The sequence below is a fragment of the Silene latifolia genome, chromosome 2 (assembly GCF_048544455.1).
Source record: "Silene latifolia isolate original U9 population chromosome 2, ASM4854445v1, whole genome shotgun sequence".
Taxonomy (NCBI): Eukaryota; Viridiplantae; Streptophyta; class Magnoliopsida; order Caryophyllales; family Caryophyllaceae; genus Silene; species Silene latifolia.
The window spans coordinates 183,382,283-183,405,962 of NC_133527.1; the positions used below are offsets into that span (position 1 = coordinate 183,382,283).

The 23,680-nt window shown below is 45.5% G+C and overlaps 2 protein-coding genes across 2 annotated transcripts; one reads left to right on the top strand and one right to left on the bottom strand.

Annotated features, from left to right (window-relative positions):
* Positions 1-11,731: 11,731 nt before the first annotated feature.
* On the top strand, positions 11,732-16,088 carry LOC141643632 (cytochrome c oxidase subunit 6a, mitochondrial-like). The gene is made up of 4 exons (XM_074452862.1): positions 11,732-11,924; positions 12,037-12,152; positions 13,580-13,622; positions 15,580-16,088. The coding sequence occupies exons 1-4, from the start codon at positions 11,810-11,812 to the stop codon at positions 15,615-15,617; spliced, it is 312 nt and encodes a 103-aa protein (XP_074308963.1). The 5' UTR covers positions 11,732-11,809; the 3' UTR covers positions 15,618-16,088.
* Positions 16,089-18,142: 2,054 nt separating this feature from the next.
* On the bottom strand, positions 18,143-19,613 carry LOC141631535 (EPIDERMAL PATTERNING FACTOR-like protein 2). The gene is made up of 3 exons (XM_074444195.1): positions 19,253-19,613; positions 18,892-18,950; positions 18,143-18,673 (listed from the first exon to the last, which is right to left on the bottom strand). The coding sequence occupies exons 1-3, from the start codon at positions 19,335-19,337 to the stop codon at positions 18,452-18,454; spliced, it is 366 nt and encodes a 121-aa protein (XP_074300296.1). The 5' UTR covers positions 19,338-19,613; the 3' UTR covers positions 18,143-18,451.
* Positions 19,614-23,680: the final 4,067 nt, after the last annotated feature.

Below are 23,680 nucleotides of genomic sequence, written 5' to 3' on the forward strand. Positions count from 1 at the left end.
TTCATATTTTATTCAAGTGTTTTATATCACGGTTTTGATCTATTCCATTAATCTTTCGTAAAACGGATTTACGGTAATACAATGTAAACAAATTCACAAAGAAAGAAGATTGTTACAAGAAAAAAAAGTTGATGGGGCATATTCTGCACCCGCTGACCGAGTCAACGTATTGAGCAAGGTCAAAGATATCCAAAGCAAGTCAACACCTTGGACAGTCTAGCCAAGCCTTGGCACTGTCGGCTGTCACTGGGTCCGGATAGGACAACTAGCGGTAGGGGCACATATCCGCGTACTCATATCCAAGACCCCTCGGCATGGAGTCAACAGGGCCCGCCGGCCTGCCATGGGTCCATCGGCCGAGGGTATATCAGTCTTTCCACCTGCTAACCACTTGGCCACTTGGCCACTACGTGACAAAAGGTGAAAGTCTATAAATACTCCTCAAACCTCATTGAGGAAAGGATCGACAATTCATCCGAAATATAACCTAAATACCTCATAATCTGGTAATATCTTCCTTATCTCTCTACAATATATACCTCGCCAAGTAACATACAACTTATCTCTTTAAGTTCACTGACTTGAGCGTCGGAGTGAGTACGCTCGGCCAAAGCCGAGCCCTCAGTTTGTTCATTGTTTCAGGAGAGGCCAAAAGGAGAACTCAGTCAAAGACATCATTCTACAAGCCACGAGTGGTAACAAATAACTGCTTCGGAATTACACCCGGAACAATTGGCGCCGTCTGTGGGGAAATGAGATACTAGAAGCTAGTCACATTCATTCCCAAACAAAAAAAAACTCAAAACAAAAACCCACCCAAAAAGCTAAGAAGATGTCGAAGCAACAAGAAGTATTTGTGAGTGACGAAACCGAATTCCACCAAGATGATACAGTCCCTAATTCGGAGATCGGCCAGTCCCCCGCCGGCCAAGTAATTCAGCCGACGTACGGGATGCCAATAATACCAGATACACCGCTGCCCGCCGACCAAGTCACTATCATGGGACATGTGGTTGATGCAGCTAAACTAAAGCTACTCCTGGACCTGATGGGAAGCACGCCGGCTCACACTGTCACAACGACAAGAGCGGCGGCACCCCCACAGGAGACCAGGGCCCAAAAAGTGACTCCGAAAAACTTGAACGGAGCATTGGAGGAAGCTGACCATGTCAAGACGCCGGGGGAACCCAGAGTGCCAGTGGCAGACCTGAGTCCTTCCCGCACTCGCGGGAGGACAGCGTTGTTGCGGCACCAACGAGGCCTGCCCCAGAGGAGTGAAAGAAGTCCGACTCACCAGAGTCGGAGAAGAAGTCCGACCCACCAGAGTCGGAGAAGAAGCCCGACTCACCAGAGTCGGAGAAGAAGCCCTTCCCGCCACGGGGAGAGGAGCCGGACTAAGGATGCGAGGAGCCGATCGCCGCGTGTCATTCGACACGTGGTCAGACAGCCCCTCAGTGCCTATGTCCTAGAGGTCCCGGTGCCGACTAAGCTAAAGTTGCCGACCATATCATACAAAGGAGAAAGCGACCCAACCGACCATGCCGAGGCTTTCGAGTCTTACATGTCGGTATGGGAGCAGCCTGATGAGGTTTGGTGCCGAGTCTTCCCAACGACCCCGCATGGGATGGCACAAAGTTGGTACAAGGGGCTACCCAATGGGTCGATATACTGTTATGGCGACCTAAGGGACATATTTTTGGCCCAATATTCTTGCAATAAGAGAAGGGTCGTCGAGACATCGGATCTCCTGACTATCAAACATGAGGGAGGCGAGTCTCTCCGAAGTTATGTGAAGAGGTTCGACGCCAAGGTTCAGCAGATTCGTGAGCTGAACAACGAACTGGCGGCCTTCGCACTGATGAAAGGCCTCTCAAGAGGGGACTTAAAAAACGAGCTCATCAAGTGCGGAGGCTAGAACCTAGACTCCGCCAGGAAGATGGCCGACCAAGCCATAAAGGTGGAGGACTATCACAAAACCTGGGTAGGCCACAATGAGGCCGGGCACTCAGAGAGTAAGAGCCGCCGGGAGGACAACCCGGATGAAGGACGCCGTGACAATAATAGGTCACGGTCTGACAAGTCCGCCAGGAAACAGAACTCGGCGGGCGCCGGGGAGTTCGGGACCGTACTACCAAAAGCGGTACAATGGTCACACCCCCCTGGTCGTATCTGCTGCCGAGGTCTTCGCCCTGAGCAAGAACGAGGGTCAGAAGTGGGAAAGGCCTCCCAAGGCGAGGGGGGACGGTGACACGAGCCAGTACTGTGAGTACCACGGCCACACCGGTCACTTAACTGACAACTGCGCCGGAGGCCAAAAGACTAGTACCGGCGGCTCAAATAAAAAATCCGTCTTTGAACGGATAGGAGTAATCCATGTTGTCATCGGGGGCAACGAGAACGGTGGGTCCGCTCATGGGCACAAACGGCACCTGAACGAGCTATATCAGGCCATCAACTTTGTGCCCAAAACAGCGATCCCCGCTTCCAACATCCCCGATATAACCATTGGGAAGAAGGACTACGAGGGAGTCATCGCCCCGCATAGCGACCCACTCGTAGTCCACTTGGACATAGCCAACCACCTGGTCAAGAGGTGCCTGATTGACACAGGCGCCTACACGAACATCATGTTCAGGGAGTGCTTTCTCAATCTCGGTCTGAAGGTTGAGGACTTGAGCCCCTGCACCAATCCGTTGTACATTTTTTTCGGGGCCGGCCTGGTACCCCTAGGGTTAATCAGACTGCCGGTGATGTTCGGCGAGGGGAATGCGGCTAAGAATGTCCTATCTGAGTTCGTGGTCATTGACGGCTCGTCCGCCTACAACGTTCTCATAGGCCGAGTCACTCTGAGCGAGGTCGATGCAGTAATGTCCATCCGGGCCCTGACACTGATGTATGTCTCGGACCGGGGGGAAGCGCATAAGCTCGTCTCAAAGGACAAAAAAGACGAAGTAGTCAACGTCCAGATATCTGCCAGAGGGTGCAACATGCAATCCCTCAAAGTGGCGAAGAAGTCAGAGAAGGGGAAGAGCACATCCTTACAACAGGAGGGAGAACTCATGGATGCCTCTGTCGGCATGGTCGAAGGAGTCGAGACCGAAGAAGTGGAAATTGACCCAGGGCGCACCGTAACTGTCGGTGTCAACCTGGAGCCAAAATTCAGGGCCGCTCTCCTAGACCTGCTGAGGAAGAACAAAGACGTCTTCGCTTACTCAGCAGCCGAGATGCCAGGCGTGAGCCAAGAGGTAATTGTTCACAAGCTGAACGTACTCTCCACCACTCGCCCTGTCAAACAGAAGATGAGGAACTCCTCAGCCGAGAAGGATGAGGCCATCAAAGCCGAGGTAGATAAATTACTAGCGGCGGGCTTTATCATGCCTTGTACTTATCCTGAGTGGTTAGCTAATGTTGTAATGGTGAGGAAATCATCGGGGGCGTGGAGGATGTGTGTAGATTTTACCAATCTTAATAAAGCGTGCCCCAAAGATAGTTTAATTGACGTCACGGCAGGCTACACTATGCTGAGCCTGCTGGACGCCTTCTCAGGGTATCATCAGGTATTCATGGCCGAGGAAGACATGCCTAAGTGCGCATTCATCACCGGTAACGGCACATACATGTATAAAATGATGCCGTTCGGTTTGAAAAACGCCGGTGCAACCTACACAAGACTGGTGGACAAAGTGTTCCAAAATCAAAAAGGGCGAAACATTGAGGCTTACGTCGACGATGCTATTGTAAAAAGCAAGTCCGACAGCGAGCACTTAGCCGATTTACACGAGACATTTTGTTCGCTAAGGAAATAAAAGATGAAACTTAACCCAATGAAATGCAACTTCGGTGTCCGGGCAGGTAAGTTCCTCGGCGTGCTTGTCAGCGCCAGGGGAATTGATTCCAATCCAGAGAAAGTCCAAGCAATACTGGACCTGCCGAAGCCGAGAAATCGAAAAAAGGTTATGATGTTGACCGGGAGGATGGCGGCTCTCGCCCGTTTCATCTCTCAGTCAGCCGACAAGAGCACCCCATTCTTCAAAGTGCTAAAGGGGAATAAAGACTTCAACTGGGGGGAGGAACAGAGCACAGCTTTCAGGCAACTGAAAGCTCATCTTCAAACTCTCCCAACCCTGTCCAGGCCGATACTGGGGGAGACGCTATACCTATACATAGCAGTTACCTCGGCCACGGTCGGTCTTGCCGTGATCATCGAGAGAAGAAGACAAACAAGCAACACCCAATCTACTTTGTCGGCATACATTGTTGCCCGCCGAAAGAAATTACCCGCCGATCGAAAAGCGAGCCTTTGTTTGTCGTCGTTCCGCGCAAGGAAAGCGAAACCTTACTTCGACGCACATCCCGTGACGGTCTTAACCGACCAACCATTGGAGAAAGCATTGGAAAAATTTGAGCAATCCGGCAGGCTCATCAAATGGGCAGTAGAGCTATCCGGCTTCGGCATTCAATACAAGCCGAGGCCCTCGATAAAGGGACAGACACTTGTAGACTTCCTGGCCGAGTGCACATATCAAGAAGAGCAAAACCCCGGAGTATGGGAAGTATACACCGACGGGTCCTCCACGGCGAACAGTTCAGGAGCCGGCATCCTTATAATCAGCCCAAATGGCGACGAGTTTGAATACGCCTTGAAATTTACCTTCTCGGCCTCAAACAACGAATCCGAATACGAGGCGGTGATAACTGGAGTCGAGCTAGCTAGAGCTGCCGGGGCGGAACACATCTTTTTGAAAACAGATTCACTTTTAGTGGCTAATCAAATCAGAGGAGAGTACGAGACTCGAGACGACGGGATGGTAAGATACCTGGAAAGGGTAAAAGCTGACACTTCAAAATTGAAATCTTTTCAGATACAATGCATTCCCAGGTCTGAGAACAACCGAGCTGACGCTCTCTCAAAGCTTGCCAGTTCAACCATCAAGAAAGTCAGTCGAACCGTGCTGGTGGACATCAGGAACGCCAAAAGCATTACTGAGATCGTCGGCATGGTGGGCGACATAGAGGCCGAGACGACGTGGATGACTCCGATAATGAAGTACAAATTGACAAATGAGTTACCGGAGGACCGCAGTCTCTCGCAGAAGATAAAGAGGATCGCAGCAAGGTACTTGGTGTTTGAAGGAGAATTATATAGGAGGTCCGTGATAAGGCCACTCTTGAAATGTGTCGGCCTAGCCGACGCGGAGCTAATACTGACAGAGATTCAGGAAGGCATCTGTGGTCATCACATGGGGGCAAGAACACTAGCCCACAAAGCTCTCCGAGCCGGCTACTTCTGGCCCACCATGCTTGGGGATTCCAGAGCCAAAACCAAAAAGTGCAACAACTGTCAAATGCATGCTCCGGTGATACATGCACCTTCCCGAGACCTGCAGCCGGTACTTAGTCCCGTTCCTTTTGCACAGTGGGGGATGGATCTACTAGGGCCATTTCCAACGGCATCCGGAGGAAGAAAGTACTTGATTGTCGCCATTGACTACTTCACCAAATGGATTGAAGCTGTAGCGGTACCTGCGAAGACCACGGCGGCCGTAAGAAAGGTAATATGGGAAAATGTCATAACTCGTTTTGGGTTACCCCAAGTCATGGTATTCGACCACGGCCGAGAATTTTGGAGTGACACAATAATGAACTGGTTGGAAGAACTTGGTATCAAATTTGCCTACTCCTCCGTCTGCCACCCACAGAGCAACGGACAGGCGGAGGAACAATCCTCAACGGTTTGAAGAAGAAAGTTGAAGACCTAAAGGGAAGATGGGCCGATGAACTACCCGGCGTCCTGTGGTCCCTTCGAACCACGGAGAAAGAAGCAACGGGGTACAGTCCATTCCACTTAGTCTACGGGTCCGAAGCAGTCCTGCCAATTGAAGCAACGGTGTCGACATTCAGAACGGCCACCTTTAACCCGGTTGAAAATGAGGAAGGTCTGAGAACCTCCCTAGACCTGGTCGAAGAAAGCCGAGATACAGCACGCCTCAACTTGGCAGTATACCAAAACCGAATGAGAAGAGCCTACAACCGAAGAGTCCACAAAAGGGACTTAAAAGTAGGGGATCTAGTCCTAAGAAAGTCGGCCGCCACCAACAAAGGAAACATTCATGGTAAATTGACGGCCAACTGGGAGGGTCCCTACAAAGTGGTTGAAGAAATGAGGCCGGGTACATACCGGCTGACAGACATGGAGGGTGTGCCTTTGATGAGCCATTGGAACACTGACAACCTCAGGAAATACTTTGTATAGCGGCGGAGGTGTCCAAAACTATTGTTGGCACCCCAACGCGTGTTTATATCTAATGAAGAATCATCCAAGTTTTTCATCAAAGTGTTTATCCCTTCCGTAGTCATATCGAGGTAGACGCCACGGCCCAAGCCGTGCAGTCACCCCAAGAAGTAGACGCCACGGCAGTCACTACCAGCGCAGTTGATACTCGCGAAAGCGACCAACATGCCTTAGGAACGTATAAGTACAGTTGAGACGCAAATCTAGCCGCCTCGACCAACCGAAGGCCTGACAGAGGAAGCGATCAATATGTCTACAGATACGAACGCTGTCGCGCCGTAACCTCTAGCCGCCTCGGCTAACCGAAGGCCTGGCAGGGGACACAACGGTCGATACGCTAACATGTTCACAACGGCGGTTGGGAAGCGCAAATCGGACGCCTCGGCCAGACCGAGAGTGAAAGAGGAAGCGACCAACATGCCAACATGTTTAAAAAACGTTAAACACAGTTGAGATACGCATTCTAACTGCCTCGGCCAGGCCGAAGGTAAAAACGAAAAAAGCGCTCAATTAATAACGTAAGAAGACAAGTGAAGGATTGTGATCAAAGCCCCGGCCAAGCCGAGGGCCAATAAACAAGCTTCATTAAAAATGTTTACAGATTACAAGGAATACAGACGACGGCCGTCCCCATAGGGATAAGCCAAAACACAACCTACCAAAGTTTTACAAAAAAACAAGGAAAAGAAGAACAAAAGATTACAGACATGTCATTTGAAGCGCCAAAAGATGGCAGGGAGGAAAGGCTTAATAGTTGGCCCCCGAACAGCTGAAACTATCCGAGATGCCGGGTGAACCTGGTGACAACCGACCGTCTCCCTATGCTTGTGGCTGCTCGCCATCGGCGACGTCAGCAGCATCATCTTTGGTAGGCGACCCAGAAACTCTCTTGGCAGCTTCAGCCTCAGCAGCCTCAGCTGCCCTTGCCCTTTCAGCTTCCTCCTTGGCCGCCTTCGCCTTCTCAGCATGGACCGCCTTCTCCGCGGCCTCTTCTTCCTCCTTCTTCACCCTTGCCTCCTCCGCAACCTTCTCCTCCGCGGCCTTCGCCTTAACATCAAGCTTGTCATCAAGCAGCTCGTCAAATCTCTGCCACGGGAAGGAGCCTTCCGGAAAGAGCTCCCCGATCACTTCCCTGGCGGCTTCTTCGGCCAGGTCCCGGTATTGGGCGCACATGTTAGGAAGGATGACACTTTGGAGCTTCTCAATGTCCAAATCCCTCTGGGCGATGATAGCCCTCGTATTCCGAACTATCTTCCCCTGGGCTTTAAACATAGACTTCCATTCGTCCCTCTTCTTAGCAGTGAAGTCGACGACGGCCTGAAACTTGTCGCGCTCCTCCAGCAGCTTAGCGGCTTCAGCCCCCGCAGCCTCAGCCTTAGCTTTCTCAGCAAGGACCGCCTTTTCAGCGTCCTCCCTAAGTTTTCGCTCGGCAAGGACCGCCTTTTCAGCCTCGGCCCTGGCCCTCTCAGCCTCCTTCTTCGCAGCATCGAGCTCAAGCCTGAGCCACTCAAGTTGTGGGGCAGCTTCGGCCATGACCTTTTCTTGCTCCATAATATGAGCACCGGCCATGTCAGCCCACTTCGCCAGCATCTTTTTAATCTGGGCGGGGGAAGGCTTCGAGGAGGAGGGGATGACAGCGGCATCATTATCACCCGTCTGCCCAGGTCGCTTCTCAATAAGCTGTTCAGTAGGACCGGTAGAAGGCGGCGGTTGATCTACAAAAAATGCGGACAAAGCATCCATGTCAATGTTGTCAACATTCATTGACATGCCGGAGAGCCTGTCATCAGGAACGCCTAATGAACCAGCTAAATCTGAGCCACAGGTTAGATCCGTACCAGTCCTGGGCTTCTTAGGCAGAGGGCCGGATGGCCCCATTTCTTCGCCGGCCTCAGTAGCAGTAGCAGCGGCAACAGCGACGGAAGCAGTCTCTTTCCTCTTACGAAAAAGAGGAGACTCCTCTGCATCGGTGGTCTCATCACCGGTGATATCGACGACCACCACCGTCTCCTTTTGGATTGAAGGGATTGGAGGCTGAATTGAAGTTGACGCCGTCGCCGCCGAAGACGTTGCTTTTCGCGTTCGGCGCGGAATTTTACTGGCAACCTTCGCCTGGGCCGCCGTCACATCCAATGCCTTCAGCTGATGATCCATGAGATCATTCGGCGCCGGCCTGCGATCACGAGCCTGGGCCTTAGGGTACAAGTTAACAACTGTCTTGTCCTTGGCAAGCCCCATTCTCTCGAGGAAATCCTCAGACAGATCAGGGCCAAAACGGTCTGCAAAGGAAACGAAGCAAGAGTTAAGTGAAAGAAATAAGTCAAAGTTCAAAAACAAAAATATTAAAAGCAGATATGGGCCTCACAACGACCCCACTCACCCTGTCCGAGGGCCGGTATAAGGCCGACGTAGCAGAGCGGCTCATCCTGAAGAATGATCTGCGTCAGGGGCATCCATCCCTTTGGCAACCCATTCTTGTCAGCCTCAAACAGCTTCATCGCCCGTTTTTCGTCCCCATTAAGAGGGACCATGCTGGCGTCCATCTTAAGCTTACTCCGGGAGACCCATTTGTCATGTTCCCCCTTACTCTCGCACCGCAAATTGATGCGGTGTTGGAAGGATCGGGGCAGCGGATAGTCCTCCGGCACCTCGACGTACACCCACCGCGCCTTCCAGTCCTTACAAGATGTAATCTTGGATACAGAGACGTAACCCGGCTCCGTCTGCACACTATACCACCCCACGGTACCAGGGTTTGACGGCCGTAGGTGATGAAGCCGGCGGAATAAGTTAACCGTCGGGACCTCCTTCTTGAAGAGACAGAGCCACACAAAGCCAACTATGGTCCTAATGGCCAGCGGATGCAGTTGAGCCACGGCGACATTCATGGCTTTAATGATGGCCATAACGTATGTATTGAGAGGAAATCGGAGCCCGTACTCCAGGTGTCTCATGTATACGCCGATGCAACCCGGGGGAGGGCAACAGACGGCCTGACCCTCTCCAGGAATAACAATCTTATACTCCCTGCCGAAGGAGAAATGATGTTCGAAAAAGTCAGGACCGGAACAACTGGCGAATTTGTTGGTCCATACACGATCAGGGTCGATCTTACAGGCTTCGCCATGATCCATGACATGCGGCCTCCCCTCATTAGGAGGAGTCCTTTCAAAATCATCACCGTCATCATCACACATCATCATCATCATCCGAGAAACCACCCAAATAATGTTCGTCAACCTCAGGAGAGGGAGACCTAGGGCCCCCGGACCTTATCGGGATGGCGGCCAACGGCTCCTCTTCATCGAGACGCGGCGGGGAGCCCCCCGGCGCAGGGTTACTAGGTACAGCGTCAGCAGAAGACATAACAACGAATACTTAACAAATAAGAGTTGAAAAATTTGTTTGTTTACCTTGAAGAAAAAGTGCTACGCCGAAGTAACGATTCTGAAGATTAGAAGAGAAAGAAACCCTTGAAAATCTAAGAAAGAATAAATTTTTTTTGAGGAAATGAGATTTTGGTGGCCAAAATCCAAGGCTAACTGCTCTATTTATAGAGCAAAGCCCATGAAACGGACCAATCAGGGCAAAGCCCATGAAGCGTCAACCAATCAACGTCGAGCCACGTGTCAAGCATGCAGCCATGGAATGTCAATCGACAAACAGTTACAAAACTTCTTCAGCACGCTCCTTGACAGAATGCCAATCGACGTAACTTCTTCAGCACGCTCCTTGATATCTACTTGCCCAACGGCCCGCTGATTCAACCAAGCTTGGCAGCACCGGCTGGGGGCAATCAAAAGCACACGGCACTCACAACCTCGGTCTCGGCCAGCGCCCTTATCTTTTCTACATTTGATGCCCTTTACACATCCATGTGGAGGGGGGATACGGTACGGCCTAAGCATAACCAAGCCGAGGTAGAAGAAGCCGGGGCAAAAATTTTAAACTTGCGCAGAATACGCTCAACACTCATCGAAGGTCCATACCACGGCATAGACTACGCTGGGGGTAAATTGATGGGGCATATTCTGCACCCGCTGACCGAGTCAACGTATTGAGCAAGGTCAAAGATATCCAAAGCAAGTCAACACCTTGGACAGTCTAGCCGAGCGCGGCTGTCGGCTGTCACTGGGTCCGGCTAGGACAACTAGCGGTAGGGGCACATATCCGCGTACTCATATCCAAGACCCCTCGGCATGGAGTCAACAGGGCCCGCCGGCCTGCCATGGGTCCCTCGGCCGAGGGTATATCAGTCTTTCCACCTGCTAGCCACTTGGCCACTACGTGACAAAAGGTGAAAGTCTATAAATACTCCTCAAACCTCATTGAGGAAAGGATCGACAATTCATCCGAAATATAACCTAAATACCTCATAATCTGGTAATATCTTCCTTATCTCTCTACAATATATACCTCGCCAAGTAACATACAACTTATCTCTTTAAGTTCACTGACTTGAGCGTCGGAGTGAGTACGCTCGGCCAAAGCCGAGCCCTCAGTTTGTTCATTGTTTCAGGAGAGGCCAAAAGAAGAACTCAGTCAAAGACATCATTCTACAAGCCACGAGTGATAACAAATAACTGTTTCGGAATTACACTCGGAACAAAAGGAATTATGCTACCTTCAAACATTGGTAAAAATAGTCTAAAGAAACTATTAATGCATTACCTATTTTTATCCATCCTTGGACTTGTCTAATGATCCTAAAATAAAGTTGTGACTTGTGAGGGTTGTTACTACTACTGCTACTAATTTCATTTTTTTTTAAAGGGGTGGTTTGGTTGCCTTTTAAAATCATAGGAATTGGAAAATCATGGGAAGTGGTTAGATGGAGTCTTGTTTGGTTGCCCAATTCATGGGAAATAGAACTTCTTATGGAACTCCAATTCCTACATAATGTAGGAAGTCACTTACCTAGCCCCCCCTAAGTAAGTGGGAGTTCCCACATGAATTGAAGTTCCTACATTCAACCAAACAACATTTACACAATTTATGTGATTTTCAAATTCACATGAATTTAATCTTCCCGGGAATTCTATCTTCCTATGGCGAACCAAACGACTCCTTAGTATAGTACTCCAATAATAGCAAATTTTCCTTAATAAGATTTAATACCGCTAAATTAGAGTTGAAACCGAAACCTTTGATTGTATTCGAAGCTCGAATCAACCCAGTTGGTCTCTCTTTAGAGTTTAGACAGACCATTTTGGTCTGAAGACGGAATTTTGAAATTATTTTACAGCTAAATATAATCACTTTTGGAAAACAAGTTATCATAAACTGTAATAAGACTAATTAGACCATTATAATTACATTTGACCTAAAAATGGTCACAAAATCTAGTTTTTTTGGTCAGACGAAACGGTCCATTTGAAACAAAAACTTATCGGATCAACCATTACATAAAGCCCATGAACCCAAGAACATAAAAAATACTCGATTATTATATAAGCCCGTTTTACAAATCAAAGTGCGATCGCTGAAGTTGCAGAAAAAGTGAGAGAGAGCGCGAAAATGGCGATAACACTAGGCAAGCTTAGATCAAGCCTCCAATCCGCCGTCGGCAACCGTCGTTCCGCCGACATTATCAAACGTTCCTTCTCTTCTTCCTCTCACAGTGATCAAGCCTGTAATTCTCTTTCTTTCCCGCCATTTTTAGGGTTTCATTATTGTTCTTCATTAGAATTTGATTGAATTTTTTTGTTGTTTTTTTTCTAATTTCGGTTTAATGTGAAAAATAGACGAGGCGAAAGAATCAAGCAAATGGGAGAAGATTACGTATCTTGGAATGGTATCGTGTACTGGTTTGGCTTTCTGGATTTTGTCGAAAGGTCATCCTCATTTCGACGAGCCTCCTGTCAGTAATCTTCTCTTTTTAGTTCTTGCTGATTTTTTTTCTGTTGTTGTTGTTTTAATTATTGATTTCGCGGTTTAATGTTTGATTAGAGGTGTTCTGTATGATATGAATTGTTTTGGAATTTGTTATCGCGATTCGCGATTGATAATTGTGGAATTTGTGTTTGTATCTGCGATTAGAATAGTCTTGAGCGATTTGTGTTCGGTATGATATAATAGTTTTGGTTAATATTGTGGATTTAGGGCTTGCATTGCCGGTTAGAATAGTCGTGAGCGACTCTGTATGATATACTAAGTTTCGGAATTTTTTTTTGCGATTAGTGATTGTGGATTAAGTGCTTGTATCGCCGGTTAGAATAGTCTTGAGTGAGTTGTGTTCTGTATGATATACAGTAATACTTTTGGTTTTTATTGTGGATTTAGGGCTTGTTTTGCCGGTTAGAATAATGGTAAGCAAATTGTGCTCTGTATGCTATAATAGTTTTAGAATTTGTTATCGCGCTTGGTAATTGTGGATTTAGTGCTTGTAACGGTATTTAAAATAGTCTTGAGAGAATTGTGCTCAGAATGATGTAATAGTTGTGGAATTTTATTTCATGACTGATAACTGTGGATTTATTGTTTGTATTGCCGATTGGAATAATTGTGAGTGAATTGTCTTTTGTATGATATGAAGTTATGGAATTTGTTATCGCGACTGATAATGGTGGACTTGGTGCTTTTTTCGCCGGTCAGAATAGTCATGAGCGAAATGTGTTCTATATGTCATGATAGTTTTGGAATTTTTTTATTGTGATAGATAGTTGTGGTGTGGGTCGTATTGCTGGTTAGAATAGTCATTGATCGTATTGGTGATGACATTTGCGTTTATTACGAACTTTGGCACCAAGAATTTTTGGGAGAGAGATATACGCTATAGTGATATACTCGTTAAGAGTTGGAAGCGTTACGTGTGTTTTTCTGCAGCTACCATTGTATCGGGATGTTATATGATTAAGAAATTTTTCTGCAGCTAGCATTGTATTTCTATGCATTTGCGTCCATTACACTGTCTATCGGGATGTTATATGATTAAAGTAACAGGCGTTAGAGCAGTCATTAATGTAAACTAAAGAGAGTATGTGAAAGGAAAAGTTGTATTTCTGTGAGAAGTATACAATATATACTTACAGTCGTAATAACAAGTTAGTAAGTTATAGAAAAAGTTTAGATGATATGCTTCCCGACTATAACCTCCCACGGAAATTATAGGAAATTGTTGCAACAAATATAACTATTGACTAAGAGTCGTCAATATCCTTTACACAATTCCCTTTTATGGCCCTATATACACGACGGTCTTTTGTTTCAGATTGACGATTTGACGCTGTAATGCTAGATGAATCAAAGGGTTCCTTTTTAATTCTTTTATTGTGACTATGCTTGCAGGCATACCCATACATGCACATTCGCAACAAGGAGTTCCCATGGGGTATGAACTTACATCATCATTCTTACTCTGAATTACTCAACTTTTCTCCATAGTTCATTACTGTTTCATTCACCTGATTAGGAGGCTATTTCCCACACAGATGAGATGCTTAATGTTATGATCGCTAGTGCAGTAGGTCACGCATAGATTGACATATAACCCCAGTAATATTTGTGGCGCTGTACGGTTACAAAACCAGTGAAAATCTTGAATGACCTCGTGCTTTCTTCTTACATTCGACTAACCCAGAGGTTGGGTTGGGGATAGGGACGTAGGGTATGGGATCAGCTAGACCGCTGAGAAAATTGGTTTGGTAATCCATATTTGCATGTAGATTACAGTTTGAACCTTTACGATTCACGTGTTTGTCGTGTGATTGTATTGTTATCTCCAGTTTCTAGAGTTCTGCTCTGAATTGTAGGATAAAGTAGTTATTTCCTTATTTCAAATCTAATTCTACATCTCTTGTTTTAGGGTAAAACTTGGTTTTATATTGAAGGTCGTTTAATTTACATTTTTATTTCTTTTATTTGTTCTGCTGTCTATTTTTATCGGTTTTATAACTGTTTAGAAGTTTCTGTTCAGTCGACTATTCCTTTTCATTGTCCACTTATTCAGTTATCCTACACCCAAGACCATTGTTTATCCGATGGAAGAACTTCTTATGATGGTAAATATAATCTATTAAGGTTTCTTATACGATTGTTTTTTTTTTAAATTGGAGTCGTTTAACGTCCTAGCACTCGGTTAGAAAATTATACTGAGCTATTTCAGGGTATGTTAGTCATTAAGTCCATAGAAGGCTTCCATTTGTGTTATATAGACTTAGACTGTAAACCCTAATGTAGTAGCCCTGGTAGAATATTAAAGCAGTGGAGTTGCTGAATGTTGAAGGACTAGTAGAACTCACAGCCATTTCTAGTAATTTTGTGATTAAATGACTGTTCCTCACCTAGAAAAAAATGGTTGATCCTCCGTATGTCTCATTTACTTTCATTGTACACCAAATTTAAATCATTTGGAACCAAGTTTGTACATATCTTTAAGAGTTCAAGTTAAATATATGAAGTCACATGATGGAGGCAATATGCTAGATCTCTACCTTAGCTTCACGTATTTGGCAAAGACCCGACCGAATTTAACCCAAATTGTACCAACTCCTCAGGGGCCCTTATTTCTCAATGACATGATAATACCACATCTGAAAGTCTGAAACATAACCTACTTTGAAATGATTCAACTCAACCAAAATTTAAACGCACCTAACCCGATATACCTTAATAGACCCGAACCTAAATCGCTTGTTTGCAAAGTATACTCATTTATTCTTTTTCAACCTGAGGAGTTGAGTGTATGAATGTTGCATGACGCATTGAAGAAACACATGATCTAAATGATAGTCATGATTTATGTTTCACTTAACTTTGCGCATCTGTTTTTTTTCCCTATGTTAGCTGAAACTCAATGTTATGATGATTGTTTAATAGTTATAGATACCGAGCTACGTGTCATAAATGGTGTGATTGTTATGGTTATGCATTAGGTATGGGTTTCGGTCTCTGGTGGAGTCAAATACTCCTTATTATGTGATTATGGAGTATGATGGAATCAGAACGACTACTTACGTTTGTGCAGTTTAATACTTATAATTTGTGAAGCTGTACTCAATTTGATTAAATTATCAACCTATTTTTCATTATGGACTATTGTACTTCGACTCTTCGAGTATTTGACGCTACACTTTGTTTACCTGTCGTGTGTTTGGCACTCCGACACGACATTTCACCCCCAAAGGTTTAATTTTATCCAAAATAATTGCTTTTTTAATGTATTCGACCCTTGACATTGTATCCCATTCGACACTTGCAGCCGAGTGGTTGTATCGTAGTTTACGTGTCGTCCTTAAACACTCATATCATGTTGTTTGTGCATTTGATATGACTTTTTATGTTTTCAGGTCATGATGGGCTTTTTGAGGTGAAAGAGGATCATTAATCAAGTTTGACGAGTAGATTTTCCTTTGCCTTTGGCCCTTGTTGGAAGAAGGCGTCTCTGGTTTGACATTATGCCTAATACTAGCTCCTACTGGTTTTACATTAATCTTAATAAATGATCAGCTCTTACCTCCCTGTGAAGCAATTTACGACCATTTTGGCAGCTCATTTCTTTTTGGCCGTCTTATTTTTTTTGTGGTGCTCTGGCCAACAAATTATTTCAACACTCATTTGAATTGCCTAGTCACAAAATGGTTACAAGTAAGGGTTCCCATTTTTGCCTAGTCACAAAATGGTTCCAAGGCTATTTTTGAAAACATTTTACAGAGTTGTATCGACTTATATTTTCGCCCCTTGATTTTGGTGGTTATGCGATGAACTCTTTGTATTTTGTAACACAATCGCTAATTGTAATATGCTGGCTGCTAGCCTGGTATGGTCTAGATTTTATATAATGCATGCACTTGATTCATACCCTCCTTCCCTCTTTGTGGTCCTTCCCTTCAGAATGCCGAGAATCTGACTTTATAGTAGTAGTACCTCCTGTATTTTCAACCCATGATATTAGTATTACTGTCAATCTTGATCTTTTAATCAGTCATCACTACATTACACTGGTGGTTAACTGGTTACGTCATAAATGTGAGCGATACCGTCTTAGATGCAGTAGCGATGAGACTTACACTTCCCACAGTAGTTGTATACTTGTATGTGGTCCGACGCGGTAGTGAGAGTAGTAAATGAGGGTTTAGGTAGGCTTTCACTGAAACATGTATAGAGTATAGGTCTGACAATTAGATGCTTCAGATTCACTGTAGGGAATTAGGAATTGGCAGCATTTGAATTTCTGGTGCTGTGCTGTGCTGGTACTTGGTAGCTGTAACTATCATGCATACAAACAAATTCCCTCTCTTTTTTCTCATTGTCACACCCTCCATACTTTCTGACTTCTTCCTTTCTTTGGTTCCTTGTTTTTATTTACTGATTTCTGATTCCTTGGGATTGTTAACTCCTGTGTTCTGTGCAATTTATCCGTCACAAATTCTTATTTGTGACGGTCACAAGCTTATGACGTCTCACACCCGATTTAAAACTTGTTATTTATCAATTGCCACAGAAACGTTTTGGGGGAGATAGAGCTTCAAACTGTCCTTAAGATTATTGGTATCTACAGGCTCTCTTCGTCTTCGTCTGGTGAATTCCATACGTTTGATTAAAATATACCTCATATATATTGAACATAACGTATGGAATTCAACCAAACGGAGGGAGTATTAATGTATTATTTAAGGTAAGGTGTGTTTCTTTTGTTGTGCATTCGAAAAAGAGGCTTGGTTCTTCACATGTGCGGAAAGAGCGCTAGCACAGCCCTACTGTAACTGAAGAGGCCCCGTATGATTGTAGAATTGTGTTAGCGTGACTAAAATTTGTAGTTTTAACCTGGTGTAAAACTGAACAGTCTTGCCAAACACAGCCGACTGTTTAGCTTTTTCGATACTGTCATAATGCTCAAGATTAAGAGATAGGAGTCTGTATACATATACAATGCTTGATGTGCTAGTAATGGGAACATACGAGATCAGTTATTAGGGTCTTCTGTTGTTCCTTAACATTCGGGTTGCTTGCCGAATTTATTCCAATTTAACTTGCCCAATTCATATCCGACTCTAACCCGTTTGCTCGGTCTCGTCCGAGTACTCTTTTTTATTTAGGACGTCAGGGTTGAGAAACATGTGTGGTAAGTTAGAGGTAAAGCTGGGGTTGGTCTATGAATAGACATTACATAAGCGGAGATCAAAGAGTATCTTACCCTGACACCCTTTATTCATCTTCCGTCCTTTCTTCTCATTTCGTCGTCCTTTCTTCTCATTTAAACACTCCCCTTTAATTGATTGATGTTATTGCTCTTTCAATTTTAGTAGTGCAAAGTCATGAATATCTAGTTTAATCATGAATATTTGATGGTCCAACTTTGACGATGAACTAAATTGAATAAAGTCGAGTTAAACTTGATGAAGATGAGTAGAATTGAATGAAGTTGAAGTAAGAATTAATTTATGAAGAGATGAGATAAATTAAATTGAATGAAACTGGATAGAACTATGTTAAATTGAAATAAGCTGAAATTAAGCCAGAAAAACTTAGCTCTTTTGATTAAAGGAATTGGAGCTAAAAGTCGTCTTGTCTTCTCTTTTATCTTATGAGGATGAGTGGATGACTTACATATTAGTAGGAGCTGAAACCCTTCAGCTGAGGCTATCTTCTCACACAAAATCTCATTGAAGACGGACGATATCCGTCACAAGCTTGTGACGGATACCGTTTCCTCTTACAAAATGCTCATTGAGAGGTGAGTGAGAAGCACATGAGGGTGCCCCACCTTATCTCCTCTCCCTTTTTGTGAGAGGTCACAAGCAAGACTAGTTGATCTTCTCAAAGTAATCATAGATTCATAGACACTACAAGGAAAATGAGATTGCATCAAAACTCACAAATGATTTTGATACTCGATTTCATTCTCTCACATAACATGTAAAGTCCACTAAAATGATAACACTACATAAGGGCAAGGGAGCGGGTGTCAACCGGTGACACTAACAAACTACAAATATGAAGTAAATACAAAATAAATTTCTTAACACACATATATATACATTAACATGGGTATAGACATATACAAGTACTAATTATTAATAAGTACAATATGAGACAATTAATTACAAATTTCACATCCAAAAAGAAATGATGAAATAATACTAAACTTTAATGAAAGAAAATAAATAAAAATAATAATAATAAATTAAGGATTTTTTTTTTTTAGACAAAGGTAATAAATTAAGGATTATTGAAGAGAAGTGGGGAACACTTGCATTTCCAAGTGATGGGTTTGTAATCAGAGGAAAGACCACCTCTTGCATATTCAAGGTTGGTGACTGAAGGAACTTGAACTGCTTCACAATGCCCACCACACGAACCACATCTTCCTTCACACTGCGGCGGTCTCGAACCCATGATCTTCCCTCTTACCACCACCACCACCTTCTGCACCTCTGTTATCTACTAAATGTAGTACATTGTCCATTATTACCACCAATTATATATGAACTTATTGGAGTACTCCATATTTTATGTAAAATTCCATTTTCTTATGTCACAAGGTAAAAATGATGACGGGTTTTGAACTCAGATCACTAGTTAAATTAATTATATTGATAAAAAAAAAAACATGCAAAATTCGAAACTAAGGACTGTAGTAGTAGATAAGAAATTCTTACCTTTGGACATCTAGTTGTTGAACTCACATTATTATTAGCAATATTGGGCACCATCCTACCTGCATTACATACCAAAATTTAGTGACAAGTATATTTTTCATAATGTTGTTAGCTAAATGTTTTTTCGCACCACCAATGATACTGAGTTCAGCACCACCATACTCGTATTCCATACAAGTACTCTACTAATCGCGAATTGTTGTTAATTAAGAGTGAGTTCTATCTTGTCGCTTACACAGAACACATATAATACACATTTTATAAGAACGAATCACGAATCAGTAAGAGTGTATTAATAGCAACTCCGATAACCATGCTCCCAATTATTGAGAAAAAATATTAAAATTGAAAATCAACTTACCTTGAATTGTAGGAGCAAAAAGGTGAATTGAAATGAGTGACGAAATAATAAGTAAGGTGATCGTTATTAAATTGAGAGGAACCATTTTATAAATATAGGTTAGAGAAATGTGTTATGGTTCAAAAAAAAAATATAGGGCAAAATTTTATTTTATATATCATGAATTGAAGGAAGGAAAATGAAAAGAGAGGAGGACAAATTACAAAAGAATAGAGATGAGAAGGTTATAAGAAGAAGGAAGACAAGAGTAGTAGTAGTAGTAAAAAGAAAAAGAGTGTTCATTTATTACCAAATAAAATAGGAAAGAATGTACAAATTGTGTTACAACGAGACATTACAGACAAATTATTTATTCCCTACAACTAAAATCCACCCTACTTTTTTAGCCTGCTAATTTTTGAGAAACTACTCATGTAGGTTTCTTCCAATATGACATCAACATACAAATTACAACTGTAACTTGGTAAAAAAAAAATTAAATTCCTCGAATACAAAAATTTGCGTATAGGGCGATTGTAAAAATTGATATATCCAGATACGAATGTTATATAAAAGGTATGGAAATATTATATCATATTATATCTCATATATTTTCATATCTTCTCATGTATAATATTATTGTGCATATCTTTCGGTTGCCTATATTGTAGGATATGTTTGACTAGGGTTTTAGGATATCCTTATGTATATATTATGTGCTTTGTATCCTTGTTTTGATTATCAATGAATGACGGCTAATATAGCCTTTCACCAAAGTCTTCTCCTTTCTTAGTTTATCATGGTATCAGTGGAGTAGGTTTGATCCTTGCATCCGTCACAATTATAACCACAATAACATATACAATCACAAAATTCTCACAAGACAAACATGACAAAAATCGGAGGAGATGCAAGTTTCGGATCGAAGGACAGTGGCGATGATAAGATGACTGATGGGGCATATTCTGCACCGCTGACCAAGTCAACACATTGAGCAAGGTCAAAGATATCCACAGCAAGTCAACGACTTAGACAGACTAGCCGATGCATCCCATCTACTGTCACACTGGTCTCGGCATGACGACTGACTGACAAGGGACACATACCCGCGTACTCATATCCAAGACCCCGGCGGCGAGTCAATACGGCCCGCCGGCCCGCCATAGGTATCTCGGCCGAGGGTAGATCGGTCTTTCCACCGCTAGCCACTTGGCCACTTGGCCACTACGTGACAAAAGGTGAAAGCCTATAAATACTCCTCAACCTTCATTGAGGAAAGGATCCCACAACTAAAACCTAAATACGCTATTCATCTGGTAATATCTCCCTTATCTCTCTACAATACGTATCTAGCCAAGTAACACGAGCCTTAATCCTTTAAGTTTTCGACTTGAGCGTCGGAGTGAGTACGCTTGGCACACGCCCAAGCCCTCGGTTCGTTCATTGTTGCAGGAGAGGCCGAGAGGGACGATAGAAGCAAGAAGGGTTCAACTCAAGACATTATTCTACAAGCCACGGGTGGTAACTAATAATCGCTCGGGAAATTACACAGGAACAATTGGCGCCGTCGTGGGGAAAGACACTAGAAGTCGGTCACATTCATTCCCAAACAAAAAACAACAAATCAACAAAAACCCACCCAAAAAGCTAAGAAAATGTCGAAACAACAAGAGGTATTCGTGACGGACGAAACCGAATTTTACCACGATGATGTCGTCCACAAAACGGAGTCGAGCAACCCTCCACCGGCGGAGTAATTCAACCAGAATTCGGGATGCCAATAATACCCGACACACCGGTGCCCAACCAACCAGGTCACCGTCATGGGGACGGGTGGTTGACGTAGCAAAGTCGAAGATGCTCCTGGACCTAATCGCATACGCCCGCTCACACCGTCACGCCGACAAGAGCGGCAAACCGTCCAGAGGCTAGGGCCCAAAATGTGACTCGAGAAATTTGAACGGGGCACTAGGAGAAGCCGCCCCAGCCAAGACGCCGGGGGAGCCCAAAGTGGGCGCGGTAGACCTAAGTCCTTCCCACACTCGTGGGAGGACCGCGTCCCCGCCACACGAACGAGGCTCACCCCGAAGGAGCCAGAGGAGTCCGACTCAGCAGAGTTGGAGAAGAAGTCCAAGTCGAAGAAGGAGCCCCTCCCGCTACGAGGGGAGGAGCCAGGTTAGGGATGCGAGGAGCCGGTCGCCGCGTACCGTTCGACACGTGGTTAGGCAGCCCCTCAACGCCTACGTCTTGGAAGTCCCGGTGCCGCATAAGCTCAAGTTGCCACCTCTGTCATACAAGGGAGATAGTGATCCAGCCGACCACGCTGAGGCTTTCGAGTCTTACATGTCGGTATGGGAGCAGCCCGATGAGGTCTGGTGCCGAATTTTCCCAACAACTTTGCATGGGATGGCTCAGAGCTGGTACAAAGGGCTTCCCGACGGCTCGGTGTACTATTACGCCGATCTAAAGGATGCCTTCCTAGCCCAATACTCTTGTAACAAGAGAAGAGCCGTAGAGACATCTGACCTCCTGACTATCAGACAGGAGGGGGGCGAGTCTCTCCGGAGCTATGTGAAGAGGTTTGATGGAAAGGTCCAGCAGATTCGAGAAATTAATCCCGAGCTGGCGGCCTTCGCGCTGATGAAAGGCCTCCCAAGGGGAGCCTTAAAAAACGAGCTCATCAAGAGCGGGGGCCTGGGCTTGAACGCCGCCAGGAAGTTGGCCGACCAAGCCATCAAGGTAGAAGACTATCACAAGACCTGGGTAGATCCCAGTGAAGCCGAACACTCAGAAAAGAAGAGTCACAGGCAGGACAATCAGGACGAAGGACGCCGCGACGACAACGGTTCGCGGTCCGATGGAAGACGCCGTGAGAATAATAGATCACGGTCGGACAGGTCCGACCGGAAACAGGACTCGGCGGGCGCCGGATGGAACTCAGGAACGTACCATCAGAGGCGGTATAGTGAGAAGACCCCTCTCGTCGTATCAGCCGCCGAGGTCTTCGCCCTGAGCAAAAACGAGGGCCAGAAGTGGGAGAGACCCCCCAAGCCAAAAAGTGACGGTGACACGAGCCAGTACTGTGAGTACCACGGCCACACCGGCCATTTAACCAACGACTGCCGCCATCTGAAGAATGCCATAGAGGAACTGATCCGAAAGGGAAGCCTCGGCAAGTACGTTGCAAAAGGTCAAAAGACTAACGCCGGCAGTTCAGACAAGAAGTCCGTCTTCGAGCGGATAGGAGTGATTCACGTTGTCATCGGTGGCAACGAGAACGGAGGGTCCACTCATGGGCACAAACGACACCTAAACGAGCTATACCAGGCCATCAACTTTGTGCCCAACTCAGGGATCCCCCCCGCAAACATCCCCGACATGACTATCGGAAGAAAGGACTACGAAGGGGTCATCGCCCCTCACAGCGACCCGCTTGTAGTCAATTTGGACATATCCAACCACCTGGTCAAGAGGTGCCTGATTGACACAGGCGCATACACGAACATCATGTTTAGAGAGTGCTTTCTCGGCCTCGGCCTGAAGATCAAGGACTTGAGCCCCTGCACCAACCCCCTATACAGCTTCTCTGGAGCCGGCCTGGTGCCGCTGGGATCAATCAGACTCCCGGTGACGTTCGGCGAAAAGAACGCGGCTAAAAACGTCCTAGCTGAGTTCGTGGTCATTGACGGCTCGTCCGCCTACAACGTTCTCATAGGCCGAGTCACCCCGAGCGAGGCCGACGCAGTGATGTCCATCGGGCCCTAACACCGCCGTACGTCTCGGACCGGGGGGAAGCGCAGAAGCTCGTCTCCAAACACGAGAAGGACGAGGTGATCAACATCCAGATAGCTGCCCGAGGATGCAACATGCAATCCCTCAAAGAGGCAAGGAAGTCCGAAAAAGGAAAAAGCCCGTCCTTACAGCAGGAAGGCGACCTCATGGATGCAACTAGTGGCTGACTGGGGAGGGGTACCTGTGATGAGCCATTAGGGCATTGGCAATCTCGTAGGAATTTATGTAGTCGCGGAGGTGCCCAAAATAGTGTGGACACCCCAACGCATGTTTTTACCTAATGAAAAACCAGCCAAGCCTTCCATCAAAGCAAAGTTTTCACATCAGTTATCTATCAAGATACCGACGCCGCCACACCGTCATACCGACAAGAGCGGCAGTCGTTGCGAAGACATTAGCGCCGTCGCAATCACCCCAAGTAGTAGACGCCACGGTAGTCACCCCAAGAGGTAGACTCCGTCGCAGTCACTCCAAGTGGTAGACGCCACGTAACACGCTATCAAGATACCGACGCCGCTCACACCGTCATACCGACAAGAGCGGCATCGTTGCATGAAGACATTAGCGCGTCGCAGTCACCCCAAGTAGTAGACGCCACTAGATCACCCCAAGAGGTAGACTCCGTCGCAGTCACTCCAAGTGGTAGACGCCACGTAA